Below are 20,102 nucleotides of genomic sequence, written 5' to 3'. Positions count from 1 at the left end.
CAACGCCACGCAAAGCAACGCACTAAAAAAAAAGAAAGAAAAACTTCCTCCTGAACACAGGAGCGCCACCGCAAAGTCACAAAGACCGAGAGGAAAGAGGTCACGGTGTGAAACTGGGACGATGATGGAAAATATGTGAAATTTACACAAAATGGAGATTCACTGCGAGAAAGATGTTTGTTATAAATTTACCAGGAAGTCAAAGTTTGTGTAGTGACCATTTGTCTCTAAACTTAAATTCAAAAATCAAAAAACTCAAAACTCGAAGGTGATCTAAAGAAAAGGTGAATCAAACTGAAATAGTCACCTGATGCACCGTGGATTCTGGTTTACGCAGCAAAAACGGATCAAAAGTCAAAATATAGTTCTTTGGGTTTATTCTTTTCAGATCAGACAAAAGGTTACAGGCTTCTGCTCCTATTCCTGCACCTGCTCTCTGACTGACAATAAAAACTGATATGACTTATTGTCTAATTCTGTAGGCTGGTAAAAAACCTTATGACCACCACGTGCATAATATGCTACCTAAGACCCACATATTTATACCGTGAAATACCCACATCCCAACCTGAAATTAATTAACTAATTAAGTGAATTCCTAATCAAAGAACTTATTCTAAACGGCAAATTAAACAAAAATTCTAATGATAAATAAACAATAAGAATAAACTAAACAATTTAAATTCTAAGATTTAACCAAAAAATGGGAAAATAGCTCCTACAGTTTGATAGATTTTATTTAATTAATTATTCTAAAATTAATTTCTGCTGAGAAATTATGTGGTTTTCTGGATGGATTTAACAAATAAAATTATAAAGTCATGTAAGATTCTTGTGTTATTTTGACTCTATTCTCGTATCATTTGTAATATTTTACTGTTATTCTCAAAATATTCCCTTCATTGCCTCAAAATTATGACTTTATTCTATTATTTTTGGCTGTCGAAATATTTAGACTTTATTCACAAAATATTGTGACTTTATTTTCGTATTATTTTAACCTTATTTTCAACATTTTATTCTTGTAATATTTTGTATTTATTCTTAAAATATGACTGTTCTCGTATTATTTCAAGTTTTTTCTCAAAAAATTAGACTGTTCTTGTAATATTATGACATTATTATAACAAAATTATGGCTTTATTCTCAACTTATGATGTTTTTTTTTTTTTGCCTCAAAACAGTTTTATTCTCATAAAATTCGGACTTTATATGTCCGGTTCTGTTGTAGCGGGGCTGAGTGTCTCCATGGACCTTACCACAGGGTCCGCCTTTCATTGGCTAATGCCCATTTGACGTCACAGCGCAGCTATCACGTGGGTTACCGTCTCACATACTCATGCTAATGTACATTGTGGACTAGCAGACCGGCAGAAAGTTTTTGCGTCAGGACTCGAAAAAAAAAGGTTTTCCGTCAGTGGGGTATCTGTACAGGCGATGTCAGGTATCCTGATCGTGTTTGTGGAACTAAAATTCACAGATTTCCAAATTCTTAAATGGAAAGCCTTGCTTGGATCAAAGCTTGTGCACGACCGCATTTGCAGCTCAACCGTCGTAGGATCAATAAGAACAAAGTGTCTGCTGGCGTAAGTATTATTGCTTTGCTTTCTTTGTGTTTAGTGAATGAAAAAAATAGTCAATAATAAACACATCCATTATGAAAACCTTTTAGCCAAGTACAGCATAATGGCAGTACCGATACAACTTCTACACCCTGAAGCCTGTCTGTTACAGCCTTACGTTAGCTGAACAGATCAATATGCAATGTGACCGTATCTGACATACATTAAAGATTTTATTTCACCTGAAAAGGCTTTTTACTAAACTGTAATCGTGTTAGCCATGCTAGCTTTTACTAAACTGTAATCGTGTTAGCCACGCTAGCTTTTACTAAACTGTAATCGTGTTAGCCACGCTAGCTTTTACTAAACTGTAATCGTGTTAGCCACGCTAGCTTTTACTAAACTGTAATCGTGTTAGCCACGCTAGCTTTTACTAAACTGTAATCGTGTTAGCCACGCTAGCTTTTACTAAACTGTAATCGTGTTAGCCACGCTAGCTTTTACTAAACTGTAATCGTGTTAGCCACGCTAGCTTTTACTAAACTGTAATCGTGTTAGCCACGCTAGCTTTTACTAAACTGTAATCGTGTTAGCCACGCTAGCTTTTACTAAACTGTAATCGTGTTAGCCACGCTAGCACCGAGTACCGTGTATCAGGCCTAGACACATTCGAATTCTCAAAACCATGAATGTCCGACTTACCCAGCCTTGCAAGAACATTAGCCATCAGTGATCTTGTCCACAGCTATATTTATGCTGAGGGTGTGAAGATCTGCTGTTTTCCTCATCAACCAGTAGCATTTAGCTGCAACGCTCACAATGTTGGAGGCATCGCGTGGCTCAAACACCTTGATGTCGTCCAAAAAAGATGACATGAACTTGTTGGTTCCATTGTCGTGGCTGATATTTTGTGAAAATCCAGCAGAAATGCTAAACTAATGGACTCAGAAATACTCTGCAGAGTGTCAGTCGAAATGAAAGACGCCATGTTTACACATAGAAGCTAAGCTCTGCGAGGCTTTGCTTGTGAGACATGTAGTCACGTGGGACTTTCGAGGGGGGTTTCTGGGTGGAGCTTGGTAAGGTCCATTGGCCGTGCGTTCATCACTCTGTTGACCGGAGTGTTGAGTGGCCCTGAACGCAGCATCGCATCTGGTGTTTCTAATTACCACCTTCACTCATTCAGTGACGTAAATCCACAGGTTGATCAATAAACTGATTTTGCTGCCAATCAAATCGTCTAGACGTAACACCAACCTACGGCCAACTTGTACCAAAAAATTTAAAAAATGTCTGACTTGATTTTGGGAAAACTGCATATTGTGTTTGGATAAAACTTCATAGTCATACAGTTATTTAAGGAACTGAGAGTTTTACCAACCACCTTGTTGAGTTTATATAAAACCGACTGTTTAAACATCAACAGACTAGTGGTAATAAGTAGCCTAAAGATCAGCTTTGTGGCCAAATATTTCCAACCCCAACATCTGTCCTTGCAGACCAACAGGAAACCTTCACTCTCTCAACAGCCTGCAGAGGGTTTCACTTCTGTTCCTGGAGATTCGGCTGACAGGAACTTTCCTGTCTGACCTCACTGGGTCATCAGATTCAAGATTGACCAACCAAACCAAAAGCTACCATAAATATTAGCTGTTATTTTAAAGAGACAGCTCAGTTTTTGTTTATTTTGTTTGTTTTTAAGTGCGACATTCAATCTCCTATCTGCGGAAGGAAGAACCTAGCATGATTAGCATGATGTTTGAGAACCAGGAGAATCAAGCTAACAGCAAACAGAGTCCAATTAACAGAAAGTCAAGAGATCATCTATTCAAGCTTTCAACTTAGCAAGTCAAGCTAATTAGTCAAGCTAACAGCTAATTAAAGTCAAGCTAACAGATTACATTAACTCATAACAATTGCTAATAAACATCTAAACACAGGCAAGCTAACAGCTATTCAAGCTAACGTATAGCAGATTACTTTAGGAAGGTGATGCATTCAAGCTAACAGATGAGCGAGTGAAGCTAACAGCTAATTTAGTCAAGCTAGCAGCTTTTAGAGTAACGCTAATAGCTAACGGTGTCTAATAAACTGCTACTCTGTGAGAAGCTAAGTGCTAATAGAGTTAGCAACATAGCCTAAAGCTAACAGTCTGACATAAAACAAGCTAACAAAACAGCAAAAGTATAAACTGGTAAAAGTTAAGATGCTAACAGTCAGATACTTTTTTCTAATTTGATTTAGTTCAATCGTTTTGATGAATCCATTCACACTTTAATTTCTGCTCTTGCAGCTTTGATTTGACCAAACAAACGGTCGTGGCGTCGTTTTTTTTCAGGGCTTTGAAGCGGAAAACATTTTTAGAGTCAGTAACGTAAAGTGAAAGAGTCAGACTGAAGCGGCTGACTGTTTTCACAGCCCTTCTTCTTCCTGGATTTATTCTCAGACGGATGCTCTGCGGTTTCGTTCACGTCATTGTTTCACTTCCTCCGCACTGCTCTCTTTGTCTTTCTCATTCTCTATAAACTCTGGCGAACGAAGCACAATTTAAAGGAAACGTTTTACTCTTTCAGCAGCAATCCGAACATCAGCACCAGCAATTAAAAATCCTCTTTCTGAACTTATTGTTGGCTCTTTCTGCTGCTCTTCTTCACCTACCTCACTTCCTCCACCCACCTGCCCCTTTTCTCGCCTCGGCCGCTTCCTACCTGCAGCATCACAGCAGCTGCGTCCGTGCTGAGAAACCGAAGGCGACTTCGATCTCCAGAACCAAAACTGGAGCAAAACCAGGCGGAGGAAGAGGAGGACAGAAGAGAGCGAAGACCAAACACCAACATGATTCACTCGAGTAAGTAGACGCTCCAGAACCTAAACATTTACGCTTTAAACTTAAAGAGAACAAGAAGAGCAAATGAGGGGAGTTAGAAGAAGCAGATGATTGGTGTTGATGTACAGGAGACGCTGCCACGGATTCATAAAACACTCAGATATTTACAGCATTCTGCTTCTAAAACTGCACAATCAGCCAAACCCAAAGTGTGACGGTTAGCCTCCGTTTCTCCGTGACTAATCAAAACAAAGCGCTTCCTTCACTCCACGGCGCGGTGCTTCACCTGTGGAAACGCAGAGAAGCTCCTCAGTTAGCAGCTCTGGCCTGCAGAGGTTTCACTTCTCACTGCTGGCGGCTTTCAGAGAAGCAGTTTCACATCTGGACCGGGATTTAATTAGAAATTAAGAAGAAAACCAAAGTAAACAGCCCACAAACCTCCCAAGGCGACTTCGGTTTATCTAGAAATAAAACCCCAAACAGCTGATTCATCGTCAGGAATTACTCACATTTTTACATTTTATATACAAATGTTTCAAAGCGGAACTTTTCTGTTTGCTTGTTTCTGGTACGCACATAAATCTGATGCGCAAGAAACATCCATAAACAACAAGCAGAGATGGACAGCTAATAGCAGAACGTGTAGATTTTGGTCACAAAGCTCAGTTTTCCTTTTGTTGAGGCTCAAACATGAGCTGCTGCAGCTTTAAATGTCCTGACAACAAGATTTCTTCATCGTTTAAATCCTCGCAGGTTTTTATTAAAATAACTATTAAAAAGTGTCTTAAAGAGCCAAACCACCAGCTGAAACCAGAAAAAGTGAATATTTTCCTCCTTAGCAGCCAAACTTTTGTTCTCCAGACGTTTCAGGGTTTTTCTTTTGGCATTAGCTGCTTTTTCACCCATTTAAAAGAAAAACAAACCTGATAAATTCAGAGTTTTGCAGCGAGCAGGCAGAGGGTCGTGACCTGGAATCAAACCAGTGATAACATCTGTGCTTTGCCATCTCAGCCACTCACTGCCCCAGTTTGTGTCGTTTAAAGACATTCAGCACTAATTTGCTTAAAAGACGAGGAGAAAACGGGTGAAATGGGAGCAAAACTTCAAAGAGAAGCTCAGAAACCCAGAAGAACCAAAATCAGCTCTACTGTCCCAAAACGGGGAAACCCAGCAGCAGAATCAAGACTTTCAGGTTCAGACAAAGAGAAAAGTATAAAAATAAACAAAAAGCAAAATGAACAACAACATGCTGTACAGTAAGTGTAAAATTACAACGTAAATACGGAGCTGTTACCACAAACAGCTGATCCAAGGAACGTACAACGATTAAAGAAAATCCAAAATATTCATGTTTATTTTTACAAGTGAATAAAACAACAGAGACGTGCAAAAACCAGCAGGGATGAAAACGTTTGTTACGTTTGTTTTAAGGCGCGATGGTTGTAGACAGAGATGGGAAGAGCAACCAGGAATTATCCTCAAGAGATTTATTTAAAAATTACAAAATAAAAATAAAAATTTGTTTGATTAAGAATAAACTGAAGTACCGACTAACTGGTCAAATTACCAATCATTTAATGTTTAGAAACTAAATCATCAGACAGATCAAAATATGAAGATAAGTGGAAATGTTGGTATTTTAAATATTAAAATGAATGAAACAAAACTAAATCTTTCCAAATCAGTTTCTTTTAATAACAAAACTTATGAAACTTGAACAAAAACTGCAGGTGTGTCTCTGTGTCTGGTGAATTTCTGGTGAAAACATGTTTGTTTTTCATTCAGTGGGTAGAAAATCCAAAAATTTTACTCAAGTAAGAGCAGAAATACTTCATAATAAAATGACTCAAGTAAACTGAGCAACGACCAGATGGACGATTAGAGAGAGAGGGGGAGGGGGAGAGATAGAGAGAGAGAGAGGCACAGGGGGCGAGGGAGAGAAACAACAGACTAAGAAATAATCCATCCATCCATCCATCCATCCATCCATCCATCCATCCATCCATCCATCCATCCATCCATCCATCCATTTTCTTCCTCTTATCCGGGGTCGGGTCGCGGGGGCAGCAGCTTCAGAATGGAGGCCCAGACTTCCCTCATTCCAGCCACTTCTTCCAGCTCCTCCAGGAACCCCAAGGCGTTCCCAGGCCAGCCGAGAGACATAGTCCCTCCAGCGTGTCCTGGGTCTCCCCCGAGGCCTCCTCCCGGTGGGACATGAACTCCTCACCAGGGAGGCGTCCAGGAGGCATCCTGACCAGATGCCCGAGCCTCAACTGGCTCCTCTCGACGTGGAGGAGCAGCGGCTCTACTCTGAGTCCCTCCTGGATGACCGAGCTTCTCTCTCTAAGGGAGAGCCCAGCCACCCTGCGGAGGAGGAAACCCATTTCAGCCGCTTGTATCCGTGATCTCGTTCTTTCGGTCATGACCCAAAGCTCATGACCATAGATGAGGGTGGGAACGTAGATCGACCGGTAAATCGAGAGCTTCGCTTTTTGGCTCAGCTCTCTCTTCACCACAACAGACCGGTACAGCGCCCGCTTCACAGTAGACGCTGCCCCAATCCGCCTGTCGATCTCCCGCTCATTTCTTCCCTCATTCGTGAACAAGATCCCCAGATACTTAAACTCCTCCACTTGAGGCAGGACGACCCCCCTGACCCGGAGAAGGCACTCTACCCTTTTCCGGCTCAAGACCATGGCCTCGGATTTGGAGGCACTGAGCCTCATCCCGGCCGCTTCACACTCGGTCTCGAACCGCTCGCGTCAAACTCGTCGTACTCGATAGATTCCTCCCTGTGACAGCTGATCCACCTCATATTGTTAAATAACTGATTTTATGTATTGAAGTTTTAAATATTACATTTGAGTTTTCATGGATGTAAAATTAATTTTAATTAATTTTTTTATATATTGTTTCTGAACAAGGGCTGCACAGTGGTGCAGTTGGTAGAGCTGTTGCCTTGCAGCAAGAAGGTTCTGGGTTCGATTCCCGGCCCCGGTCTTTCTGCATGGTGTCTCCATGTTCTCCCTGTGCATGCATGGGTTTTCTCCGGGTACTCCGGTTTCCTCCCACAGTCCAAAAACATGACTGTCAGGTTAATTGGCCTCTCCAAATTGCCCCTAGGTGTGAGTGTGTGTGTGCATGATTGTGTGTCCTGTGTGTCTCTGTGTTGCCCTGCGACAAACTGGCGACCTGTCCAGGGTGACCCCGCCTCTCGCCCGAAACGTTGGCTGGAGAGGCACCAGCAACCCTCCCAACCCCACTGAGGGAAAAAGGGTGCAAGAAAATGGATGGATGGATGGATAGTTTCTGAACATGATACTGATAGCAATCATGCTAAGATTAGCATTTTGGCTAATTTCACCTAATGCATTAATTTTAACAAAAGTACAGCTTCGTCAACATGTTTCTGACTCTCCACAGGTTTTTGACTACAATTTAGCTCAGCTTAGCATTGATGCTAATGTTGAGCATCAGAACTCTTTTCTTACTTCTTACCAATGTTTCATATACTGAATGGAGTAAGTAATGACAGACAACATGCTAGTGATACTTCACATGCTACTGATAGCATTCATGCTATTATTAGCATATTGGCTCATTTTAGCTTATGCGACATGTTAAATGGTACAAGAACAGCTTAGTGAACATGACTACATTGACTACATTGCAGCTTTCTTTAGCATTATTGCTCATTTTTAGCATCAGAACGCTTTATTAAAAATCCGACCGGCACACTTTGGAAAGGGTTCATTTTAATTAATGTTTCATTATTGATTCAGTTTCTTTGACTGGGCCATTCTGACACATTAATAGGCTTTGATTGGAAACCCTGTTGGATAGAGGGACGAGTTATCAACAGAAACTAATTTTAAAAAGTCAATGTCATTAGCATACAGATTTATTTTAGCTCTACGTCCGTCCATCCGTCCGTCCATCCGTCCGTCCATCCGTCCGTCCGTCCGTCCGTCCATCGACTTTTAAGTTTTCCAGGTTATAAAATTATTCCTTTATCAAAAACAAACACTGAGTGATGTCTTGATTCATTCATGCATGTCTGAGAAATCCTTTAATCTCCATGGCAACCATTCAGCTGTGCTAAATGCCTGGGTGGACCTAGCCCCGCCTTCGAGTCACGGCTCCTCCCCCACTCAGCTCCTTCAGACTAGCCAGTAGCAATTAGCAAACATCTGCTGAGCTCATTATAGGAGCTTCTTCTCAGTGAAATGTTGTTAAAGGGTTAATAGAGGAGCCATGTTGTTATGACTTCCTGGAGGTGGAGCTTCAGAAAGAGCAGGAGGTTCTTAAAGAGACAGAGGCCCAATTTCAAGATGTTGAATTATGAAGCCAAGATGTATTTGATATATGCAGCATTTTTATAACAACTGGAGGCAACACAGATACTTGATTATGTCATAAAACACAAAATCTGCCCCTCTGAGGGATTTCTGCAGGCGGTTTGTTGCACACTAAGCTTTCCAGGATCCCAACTTGTTAAATCCTCGTTTCCTTTTCCTACTTTGTCCTGGTCTGTCACACACCGTCCCCATAAAATACACAGAATTCTGTTTCTGTAGTGAGAAAAACTTCACCTGACCCATCTCTCCTGGGTTGCAAATCTTAAATAACGGATTAAGAAATATTTACTTTCGGATAAATAAAGCAAATTTATTTGCAAAAGAAGATGGTTAAAGCATTTAAATCGCTTGTTTTGCAATATATTAGACGAGCCATTCATTGTGTTTTGACAAGTTTGGTAACGCAAATAGCAGATTAGACGTATTACTGAGAAAAAGAGTCCATCGCTCGCTGGCGTGATGTTTATTTCATCACCTTTTTTTCCCCTGAAGCTCTGCTTTCATTTTGTACCTTCAGAATCGCAGGAGACTCGTCGCTCTGCATATGAGTGGGTTTTTTTTAAATTCACACAGGAAGTAATGTAGCCACCTCTCCCTGCAGTCTCAGACAAACAATGACCCGGCCACAAGTGAACCATCTTGTTCACTCGCCCACAGAAACTCGCTCAAAGCAAAGAGAGTGTTAATTCTGCAGAAAAGGAAACTATGCTTCCTGACAACGACCTCCCACTTCAAACCACAGAGACACAAAGACAGAAAAAAATTAGCTAAAACAGCTGGTGGGACAATTTTCAAAGATGCGTTTCCTTGTTAGATTTGATCTTTTTACTGGTTACAATTTCGCTCTTAAAGGGCAAACGTTAACTTTAGTGGCTTAAACTCAACCAACGTCAAACAGAAAATAAATGTAACGTATGTTAACAGCTGCGTCAGCAACAGTTTTCTCTCTAAAATGGCAAAATAGGGATTAATATTATGTAATAATACATTAAATGTGTAAACTTTATGCAACTCACAGAGATATCAACGCTGGAGCTACTCTGGTTTGAACAAAGACACTTTATAAATGTTAGACAGTAATAATTATTTGTTTAGATTTAAGTATGTAGTTAATTAAAGGGGCAGTATTGAGTATTTTACAGGCACATAGTGCTATTTTAAAGCACAATCAATTAACTAAGTTACCTTTAGTTGCTATGAAAATGGTGTTTGTATAAAAAATAAGAGAAATTTGACTGTAATTGAATGCCCTGAAATTGGGTGCCTGTCTCTTTAAGAAGCTCCTGCTCGTTCTGAAGCTCCGCCTCCAGGAAGTCATAACAAGATGGCTTCTCTATTGACCCTTTAACAACATTTTCACAACATTTCACTGAGATGTAGCTCCTATAATGAGATCAGCGGTTCCACCAGGTATTTGCTGATTGCTGCTGCCGCTAGTCTGGAGGAGTTTTGCTGGGAATCTTGGCTGGAGCTTTGGATAAAACAAAACTCCAGCCACCAGTTCACTTCGTATGAACAGGAGTTTAGGCCCTGAATGATGCAGGGAGATTTTAGGATTTCTTAAATATGCAGTCCAATCAAAACTCTGGGTGTGTTTTTGATGAGAGGATCACATATAAAGCTAGAAAAGTTAATTTGGTTTGGTTTAAACTTTAACAAACATAAGTTTCAACTAACTTAGCTTCTCCTTTTGTATCCACAGGTGTTCCTCAGGGATATGTTTAAGTCCCTGTCTTATATATTTTCATAAATGAGTTATAGTGAGGCTTAATGAAGCAGGAAAGTAGCTAATTTCAGCTAAAATACGTCTGTATGTTGATGACATTGTCATTTATGCCACTTTTTAAATCTAGTCATTAAAGGTGTTAAAAGAAGCTTTTAACATTTGCTGCTCTGCCTTTATGTGAATAGAAAAAGTACATTTGTATAAATCAGTCTCTCAAGCATTTTTAGATTGTTTTAGTTCTTTTTTTATTCCGATGATGATCACAAATTTTGTGGTGTTACTTTAGAAATATTTACAAGGAATTTTGTGATATTTTTCCATCATCAAACCAGTTTCAAAATCTTTATAAGAAAAAGATGAGAGAAAAGAAAACATTTCTATTCTTTAACAAACTGAAATAGCTTGATTTTTGTTTCCCGTCACATCAGTCATATTTAAATTGACATAAAATCAGGCTGAGGCTGCAGATGGGAGACAGCATCTTGCTAAAATGCAATGCTTTTCAACATTTGTGAAAAACTTGAGTAAAAATTTAAGTATCTGCTGATTTTGGGTGAATTTCCACGATGGCAGAATTGGAAAAAACTGGAGGAACTTTTTGTTTACATCCATATTTATAGATAAACCATCCAACCATCTAGACTTAACCCAATCTACCATAAAAATGTATAGACTTTAATTTGGAAAAGCTAAAAGATTAGCCATAACTTCTCCTCTTTCTGTCTGTTTCAGATCAATCCACCCACTCTGTATGCTGCTGCTGCTGTTGCTGCTGCTGCTCAAGCAGGTAAAGATAAGAATTGTTGAGGTAGAAAAGCCTCCAGTTACGTTTTCGTGGTGATTTTTAAGGCTTGTTTTAAGTCACTGAGTCAACCCTGCACTCTGTCTCTTAAAATATTACAAATACAGCAGAGGATCCACAGCAACAGGTCTGAAAAAGACCAGAATCAAGGCGTAACTTTGGCCCAGTCAAAGTCCAGCCCTCAACTTGATTGAAATGCTGTGGTTGGACCTAAGAGTTGAGCTGAAACATGTCGTTGTACAACGTTATAAACAATACAGGGGTCAAGTTCCTCAAAAGCAACGTAAAGAGAAAAAAACTGCTGGGAGGAATTGGAGGTATTGAAATGAGGATATTTATATCTTCCCAGTTCGTGTAGTTTTGCATATTTCTAAAGATACAGAGGAAACGTCCATCCTGCAGAAGCTCACAGATCGAGGCCACGTTTTAGAGTTTTTAGCTTGTGGTTAGCCTCGGAGCCATGTGGTGAGCGAACCCTGTCCAACGAATGAACAGCGTGCAAAGATGCATGCACCAAAATAACATTAAAGAAAAGCGGTTGGATCATGAAACTCTGTTTTTGGTCTATAATTTCAACAGGAAAATGTTCTTTCATCGCTTATAACTTTTCAGTTCATCTCATTTGCAAGTTTCCTCTAAAATTAAAAAAATGCAAAAGAAAAGGCTTATAAATCAGCTTATTTCAGGAGTTTGAAAAATTTGTAATAATAAAGCGAATCTTCGGGTTTGTTTTCTTAAAATGTATCTGGGCGAAGTTTAATATTTGATCCCCTCTACTAGCCTTGGTTGTGCTACTTACTTGCAGAAGATGTAAAATATGTGTTAATCTATACATATAATACATAATAACACAATTTCTGTCAGTAAGTGAAAGCTTCAAGGCATCCCCAAAAATGGGCGGAGTCAAATAACTGACTCCGCCCATTTTTGGGGATGCCCCAAATATTCACAAATGTGCTGCTCCAAATATGGGCAGCAGGAAATGTGGTCTGAGTTCACTTTTGGGGCAGCCCCAAATATGGGCGGAGTTCAACAATTGGCTCCGCCCATATTTAGGGCAGCCCCAAAATGTTATAATTAAATTGGTTTTACTTATTTTTACATAACTTTTTAATGTTGTGCTAATTTTACCTTAAAAATAAGTATGTGCACCCAAATAAATCTAATTTGTTGATTTGCCAGTGCCAAAAAAAGTTAAATGCTGATGCCACCAGATCTTAGTGGTGGAAAGATTTTGATACATTTTCAAACTGAATAGAAAAAAACCCCCAAATGTAAAGACGATTTGTCTGATTGCAGGGAGATCAACACACGCATGGAGCTGGAGGGCAGAACGTCTCTCTGTTTCACAACCAGACGATACCCTGGAAACGCCCGGCGGGTAAGAAACGGCACATTTGTCCGTATCCGTGCGTTACTGAGGTCTAGGTTTTGACTTTTGCTACGTTTTGGTCAGGTGGACCGGTCCAGGAAAAAGCTCCCTCTGCCCCCTCCGGAGAACGGAGAAGGTGAAGGTTTGGTGAGCGTCGTTGCCATGTACGACTTCACGGCCAAGGAGGACTCGGACCTCACCATTAAACAGGTACACAGTTTCACACCAGTTCACTGAAACTCTGGTGAATGAAATTATTATCACTGTTGTAAAGTATTTTTTTTATAAATTATGAAGAAAAAATACATTTAACTGTACATTATTATCTAAAAACTTTCTGTTGCACTAAATTCTCATTCATTTTGGTCCTTTGCTCCATTTAAATGAATAAAATTGGACATTATGACCTCTGGTCAAACCAAAATAACAATAATTTTAGTGATTAATTAACGAGGAATAACCAGATATTTACTAGTTGATCAGATTTATTTACTGACAACAAAAAGCAAATAAATAAATGCGTGTAATGCTAATGCTTTGTGTCTCCAGGGAGAGGAATACGTCATCCTCCACAAGCAGGACCAGCTGTGGTGGAGAGCGGAGGACAGACACGGGTACGGCAGACCAAGTCCAGAACCACCACAGAACCATTCACTTAAACTGTGATTTCATCTTACTAATTAATCAATCAGCAGCTTCTCAAAGTTGACAGATTCAGATGAAAAACATGTCTAACACTTAAATTATCGAGGCCGTCGGTTGTAAATCCTCTAACAACTCGGTTCTGACGTCGTTTTGCTCAGGAATAAAGGCTTCATCCCCAGTAACTACGTAACAGAGAAGAACAGAATCGAGGCAAACTCGTAAGTTTTAAACTTCTTATTTCACTCGGCCGGAGAGCGCAGTTAGAAAACATTTAATGTTTATTTAAAATGTCCGTCATGAAGGTGGTACTGCAAGAACATCACCAGGACAGAAGCTGAGCAGCTGCTGAAACAGCAGGTATTATTTATTTATGATTATTTAATTTCACTTTGGGATCAATAAAGTAGTTTTGAACCTGAATTAAATTTTGAATCTTGATTTATTCATCACACTGTCTAAATATAAACATATTTACACTTGAAAGTTGCAAGAGATTAACTCCTGATTTATCTTAAATGTGAATTTTCACTACGGTTCTAATAATTAATTGCTGTTTTCCAGGATAAAGAAGGTGGTTTTGTTGTGCGGGAGTCCAGTAAACAAGGAACTTACACCGTTTCTGTTTATACAAAGACGTTAAGGTGAGTCACAAGTTTTAAATTCCAGAATAAAACTTACATCCACAGAAAATATTTAACCAAATATTTTTACTGCACAGTCCGAATGGAGACATTAGGCATTACCAGATAAAAATAACGAACACTGGACAGTTCTACCTGGCAGAAAAACACGTCTTCAGCTCCATACCAGACGTTATACACTACCATGAACACAATGCAGCAGGTAGGAGACGAGTTGGCGTCTCTGCAGACAAAGTGGGCGTTTCTCAACAGCAACGCCTGATTGGACAAACCAAATGAGCCGCAACACGATTGGACAAACCAAATGAGCCGCAACACGATTGGACAAACCAAATGAGCCGCAACACGATTGGACAAACCAAATGAGCCGCAACACGATTGGACAAACCAAATGAGCCGCAACACGATTGGACAAGCTTTGAGAACTGTAGGGGTTCTCAAAGACTGGACAAAATTAACATCTCAAAATATTGTGTAGATTGTAACATATTATTTTAATATGTTGGAGATATGAGATAGAACAAAGATTAACTAGCTAAAAAGCTAAAACTAGCTAGAAAATGGATAGCATCTACGCTAGCACTAGCATAGCTAGTACCTCAAGCAGAGTGAAAAAAACCCATATAAAAGCTAAAATTAGCTGTAGAGCAACAGTAAAAGCAACTAGGCTACCAAAAGCTAGCCTAGTTGCTAGTATGATGTAACATACTCCATTAATATATCTATATAGCTAAAGTTAGCTAAAATACTAATGATAGTATATTATGTAGGCTATTGTTAATACTTTAGCTAGTTTAGCTTCTTTCATGAGTTTTTTCACTCTGTATGAAGTATGTTAGTATAGATCAACATGTTAGCCTACATGTTACCACTAGTATTTTAGCTAATTTTAACTATTTAGCTAATTTTAGCTTTTACATTGTTTTTTCACTCTGCATGGAGTATGTTCCTGTAGATCAACATGCTAGGAATAAAATACAATCATTTAGAGATTCATTTCTGCTGCTGAACTAGCCAATCAGCGTTTGCGCTTTAGAAACGCCCATTTTGAGTCTGCTCTCATAGTTTAACATCCTGGTCATCTGTCATTTTTCCTGTCATATCTTATGTTCTCATGTTTGGGTTTGTAGGTCTTGTGACTCGGTTACGGTACGCAGTGGGACCGATGGGACGGTGTGTCCCAGCCACAGCAGGATTCAGCTCAGGTAAACACATTCATGTTAAGCCGTTACATGCATCAGTTAAAGCTGCTGAATGTAACTTTTAAAGAATATGATTTTTACATATTTGTTAAAACTGTCACCATGTTGTGACAGTTTGTCATGAGACAGATAATCTGAGAAAAGACCCATTCTCTTAGCTGCAGCTGCTGTCTGATGAAATGCACCAAAATCAACCAATCAGAGCAAAGAAACAGTCTTTAAAGCTGTCAATCAACCACATGTATTCACTGCTAAATGTGCTAGTTGCAGAAAACAACTTAAAGTTACAGAAAAATTGTTTATCCGCAGCCATTGGTGGCAATGCTAACTAGCATTAGCATTCACAACAGGCCTGTGCTAGCTGCAACATGGCAGATTTTCTGATGTTCTAGTATTATCAAGGGATACAACTAATAAGATTCAATCAGTTTAACCTGATATTTTATTTTAATTGCCCCTGATTTTCTCTGTTTCAGAGAAGTGGGAGATCAACCCCAGTGAGCTGACCTTCATGAAGGAACTGGGCAGTGGCCAGTTTGGAGTGGTGAAGCTCGGCAAGTACCGGGACCAGCAGAAAGTGGCCATCAAGTCCATCAGAGAGGGAGCCATGTACGAGGAGGACTTCGCCGAAGAGGCCAAAGTCATGATGTACGGGAGGAGAATCAGGACGAAAACCACCAACGAGATGCAGAGAACGCGTTTCCGTAACGTTTTCTGTGCGTTCTGCTCCAGGAGGCTGTGCCATCCTAAACTGGTTCAGCTGTACGGCGTCTGCCTGAAGCACCGCCCCCTGCTGATCGTGGCTGAGTTCATGGATAACGGCTGCCTGCTGAACTACCTGCGTCAGAGGGGCGGAGCTCTGAAGGAGGCGTGGCTTTTGTCCATGTGTCAGGACGTCTGCGAGGGGATGGAGTACCTGGAATCTCACAGCTTCATCCACAGAGACCTGGTGAGGCTCCAGCAGGCCGACAGGGACTCTAAAGCTAGCCGCTAGCTTTAGCATAGGGAGCCTCAAGCTAGTCGCTAGCTAAAGAACAGGATCGCTCAAGTTAGTTTCTAGCTCTAGCATAAGGACACTTCAGCTAGTCACTACCTGTAGCACAGGGACACTAAAGCTAGTCGCTAGCTTTAGCATAGGGAGCCTCAAGCTAGTCGCTAGCTAAAGAACAGGATCGCTCAAGTTAGTTTCTAGCTCTAGCATAAGGACACTTCAGCTAGTCACTACCTGTAGCACAGGGACACTAAAGCTAGTCGCTAGCTGTAGCACAGGGACCCTCAAGCTAGTTGCCATCTTAAGCACAAGGACGCTAAAGCTAGTCGCTGGCTTCAGCATAGGAGCGTTCAAGCCAATCCCCACCGTAGAATTTATTCTGTTAGGGGGCAGTGTAGAGTCCTCTTGAGCAAATGTAACGTTTTGAAGTAAAAAACACAGAGGGAAATTTGCCGGATGCCGTGTGGACGAGGCAGGTGGCTAGAAAAATCTACTTTGACCTCAGGGATGCTTCCAGCATAACTTAAGCTTTATGTCGTTATCAGTGTTTTCACAGCTACAATGAAAAAGTAGTCAAACCACCGATTACTAATTTAGTTACTTTACTGATCGCTTTATTTCAAAAGTAACTAGGCAAAATTGCATGTTAGATTATTAGTTACGTCCAGCAACATAAACTTGAAAATGTCAATACTCACTTTATTGGAAGCAGATTATGAACAGTAACTTCATAAATATTTCAAAACGTCCTGAATATCAGTTTAAATTCAGTTTAAGTGTTTATTCTGTTTTATTCAGGCAGCCAGAAACTGTCTGATTAACGAGAACAACGTGGTGAAGGTCAGCGACTTTGGCATGACCAGGTACGGCCAACACTTCCACCCTTATAAACAATTAAAAAATCATTAGTAATGATAAAAATGTATGTATTAATTTAAATGAGCAACACGTGATGCCATAACAACATCAACATTTTTTTGTTTTTTCTTAGCATGGCTCTAACACGCTGTCATAGGAACATATAAACGCTTAGATTAGCTCAGTTATTCGTTTCCTCTCTGTTTCTTTTAAACCGACTGCAGGTACGTTCTGGACAACCAGTACACCAGCTCCAGCGGCGCCAAGTTCCCAGTGAAGTGGTCTCCTCCGGAGGTTCTGCACTACAGCAAATACAGCAGCAAGTCGGACGTCTGGTCCTTCGGTAGGAGGCCTTAACCAATCGCCAGCTGATCGCCGTGTTGCTCTGACGCCAGGGGTCAGAGGTCACTGACGTGTTTGTGTGCAGGCGTGGTGATGTGGGAGATCTTCTCCGAGGGTCGAACGCCGTTTGAGAGCCGCTCCAACTTGGAGGTGGTGAACGACATCACCAGAGGGATCCGGCTGTACCGGCCGCACCGCGCTTCCCAGCCGCTGTACGCCATCATGTACCGCTGCTGGCACGAGGTACCGACCCGCTTCGTCCTCACCGAGAAAAATGGCTCAGAAAACAAAAATTGAAGCAAAAATTTACCTCCAGTGGACCAAGAGAAGCAGCTCTGTCATCCATTGTTGTTTTTTTTACTTTTTCTAAGAATATTCAAACAAATGGCACGAACCAGCGCGGGCCCAAAGCGAGTTAAACGACCACCAGGGGACCAAAGAACACCAAGCTAGCATGATTAAAAACAACATATATATTTAATAAACGCTATTACACATTAAAAAACAGTTTCTACATTGTTTTCATAGTTGTTACACAAATAATAATTGATATCTTCCTGTTGATTCCTGCTGCTGTTGTTGGGAAAATACAAGCTAACTTGTCAATTTGTTAACTGTAAATTTAGTATTTATCAGCCGATGTTACTTTCAAACAGTTAAAATAATATCACACACTTAAATTCTACTCTGCATTTAAAAATGCTAATAATTTTTTTGCAGTTAGCTACTCCTGTAGGGTTAAAATTAACAGCCATCACAACACTGGTATGATGAAAACTAATTACAAATTATGCTGATAATAGGCACAAAACGTAGCTTAGAAATGCTAAAGTATCTGGTGTTGACATGTTGGTATGGTGGCCCCCACAAAAAAATCTGCTTTGGGCCCCAGAAAGGTTTGTGCCGGCCCTGTACACAACAACCAAACATCCAGGGTGTTAATTAGACAAATACATGTTAATATTAATATTTGGAAATTGGCCTTTTCGTTGATAAAATCTGTTGCTGATTTAACATATTAGTCCCACATCCTTAACAAATCAATCAGACATTTTTACTAACATCTTTTCTCCTCATTTTTCTTGGTCTTACAGAAACCTTTGGGTCGGCCGGCGTTTTCTGAACTCCTGGAGGAAATCAGAAAACTGGCAGAAAATCCAGACTAACACAAAGATGCTATTCTTTTACCTCTGAATATCAAGCTGTTTTTAAACTCATACGTACAAATAAAACATGTTTTAATGTTGTATGTAGATTGTATAAATTAAACTTACCTATGCCGGTGCTTTAAATCATTTATTTATTTTGAAATATGCAATAAGACCAGCAAGAAATTGTAAATTTTAAGCTGATTCTAATGTGAAGTTGGTTTTATACATATGAAGCTTCTGTTTATATTAATGTACAGACTGTAAAACACAAACTAGCAGCAAAACCGTGTATGACTGTTGATGAAGCATGAATGAGTGAATAAATGTCACTTTAAGTATTTATGCTGTGACTTTCTCCATTTTTTTAGTTGCAGAGCTTTGCAGAGTGAATTGAAGTGTATATTTCAGAGGGTGCAACGATGCCCAGTTGTTGGTGTCTATTTGAATTTTTGAGGATTGTAAACAAATCTTAACACCAAGCTTTGAAGAAGTCGATAAGGAGACAAAATGAAGGTTTCTAGACTAGTTCAGTCTTATTTAACTCTAATCAATCTACTGTTCCATCTAGCAGCAGGGTTGTGTGACAGAACTCAGAAATTGGGATTATTTCTGTCCAGCATTGCCATCTGCTGGATATATAGATTAAAAAAATGTCTAAAATTAGTTTTAGCAGATGAAGAAAGGGGTGGATAGACAGTATTCATTTGACATTTTCGGGACTAAAAAGACCCTCCAAGAGCTATAAAAATGCACTTTTCCAACTTGGAACATTAGTTGAACCTTTTATTAAAATACATTTTTTCTTCACTATGAAAAATGTTATCGCGAAAGGCAAAGGGATTCGCTAAAAGGCTAAATCAAACTGACCGTTACCGTTTCAAAGCCGCAAAATTGGGTCAGAATTTGGTGTTTCTTATGTTTTCATGCTATTACATGTGACGAATAACAAATATAGTTGCTGCAAATGTTAAAATGAAGGTAAAAGTTGTTTAATTAATCAGTTTATTTCACATTTTCACACTTTTAATGGCGGCGGACCGCCACCAGGAGGAACAGCCGTTTTTCTTCTTTCTTTCTTTCTCGAAACTACGTCACCGCCGCGGGGCGGGAGGGGAGTGTTGCCGTGGCAACGCGTCGGTTGAAACACTCGCCGCTGCGTGGCCGTGTACTCAGGTGACTCTGACACGTTCCCACACACACCGAAGACACGGATACTCAGGTGTTTAACGTTGATGGAGCAGATAAAAGCGACAAACTGAGATCAACCGCTGAGGTCGGGGACGTGGTGAGCTTGTTTTTGTTGTTTTTTTTTCCTGTTTTAGTCCATAGAACCTTCATCGTGTGGTTTTAGGACACGTAGTCACTTATTGTGTCTTATTTTGTAGCTCTGTTGTCTAAAAATCAGTTTTCAAATGTTATAAAGAAGAAGAAAAAAGGCATAAAAGAGTTATTGTCCGGGATAATTTTTTGTGATGGTCATTTGATACAAGATATTCAAAAGTAAAGACTTTACTTTGTCTTTTTTTATTGGTGTAATTTCAGTGTAATTTATTTTCCAGAATTAGTTCATAAATCAAATGTAATAATGATGTACATAATAATGAATCTGCATTAATGTTCACCAT

General features: G+C 39.9%; 1 protein-coding gene across 2 annotated transcripts; it reads left to right on the top strand.

Annotated features, from left to right (window-relative positions):
- Nucleotides 1-3,824: 3,824 nt before the first annotated feature.
- txk (TXK tyrosine kinase) lies at nucleotides 3,825-18,815 on the top strand. 2 transcript variants are annotated; one of them, XM_081599780.1, is made up of 16 exons: nucleotides 3,825-4,410; nucleotides 11,206-11,260; nucleotides 12,575-12,656; nucleotides 12,732-12,857; nucleotides 13,197-13,261; nucleotides 13,451-13,510; nucleotides 13,595-13,649; nucleotides 13,854-13,933; nucleotides 14,011-14,135; nucleotides 15,064-15,138; nucleotides 15,612-15,783; nucleotides 15,868-16,084; nucleotides 16,925-16,989; nucleotides 17,209-17,327; nucleotides 17,412-17,569; nucleotides 17,698-18,414. In XM_081599780.1, the coding sequence occupies exons 1-16, from the start codon at nucleotides 4,398-4,400 to the stop codon at nucleotides 17,743-17,745; spliced, it is 1,515 nt and encodes a 504-aa protein (XP_081455906.1). In that variant the 5' UTR covers nucleotides 3,825-4,397; the 3' UTR covers nucleotides 17,746-18,414. The 2 variants fall into 2 exon arrangements, with proteins under 2 accessions (XP_081455906.1, XP_008434257.1); XM_008436035.3 differs by lacking the exon at nucleotides 17,698-18,414 and adding an exon at nucleotides 18,421-18,815 and having other exon boundaries at nucleotides 3,828-4,410.
- The last annotated feature ends 1,287 nt before the right edge of the window (nucleotides 18,816-20,102 follow it).

The sequence above is a fragment of the Poecilia reticulata genome, chromosome 18 (assembly GCF_904066995.2).
Source record: "Poecilia reticulata chromosome 18, P_reticulata-male-v2, whole genome shotgun sequence".
Taxonomy (NCBI): Eukaryota; Metazoa; Chordata; class Actinopteri; order Cyprinodontiformes; family Poeciliidae; genus Poecilia; species Poecilia reticulata.
The sequence above is the reverse complement of the archived record's forward strand: the minus strand, read 5'-3'. Positions and strand labels throughout refer to the sequence as shown.

Excerpts from the sequence above, each read along its gene's own strand:
- txk (XM_008436035.3), top strand. Across the intron at positions 13,262-13,450 it reads AGAGCGGAGGACAGACACGG|GAATAAAGGCTTCATCCCCA; the intron begins GTACGGCAGACC and ends CGTTTTGCTCAG. Across the intron at positions 17,328-17,411 it reads GTCGGACGTCTGGTCCTTCG|GCGTGGTGATGTGGGAGATC; the intron begins GTAGGAGGCCTT and ends GTTTGTGTGCAG.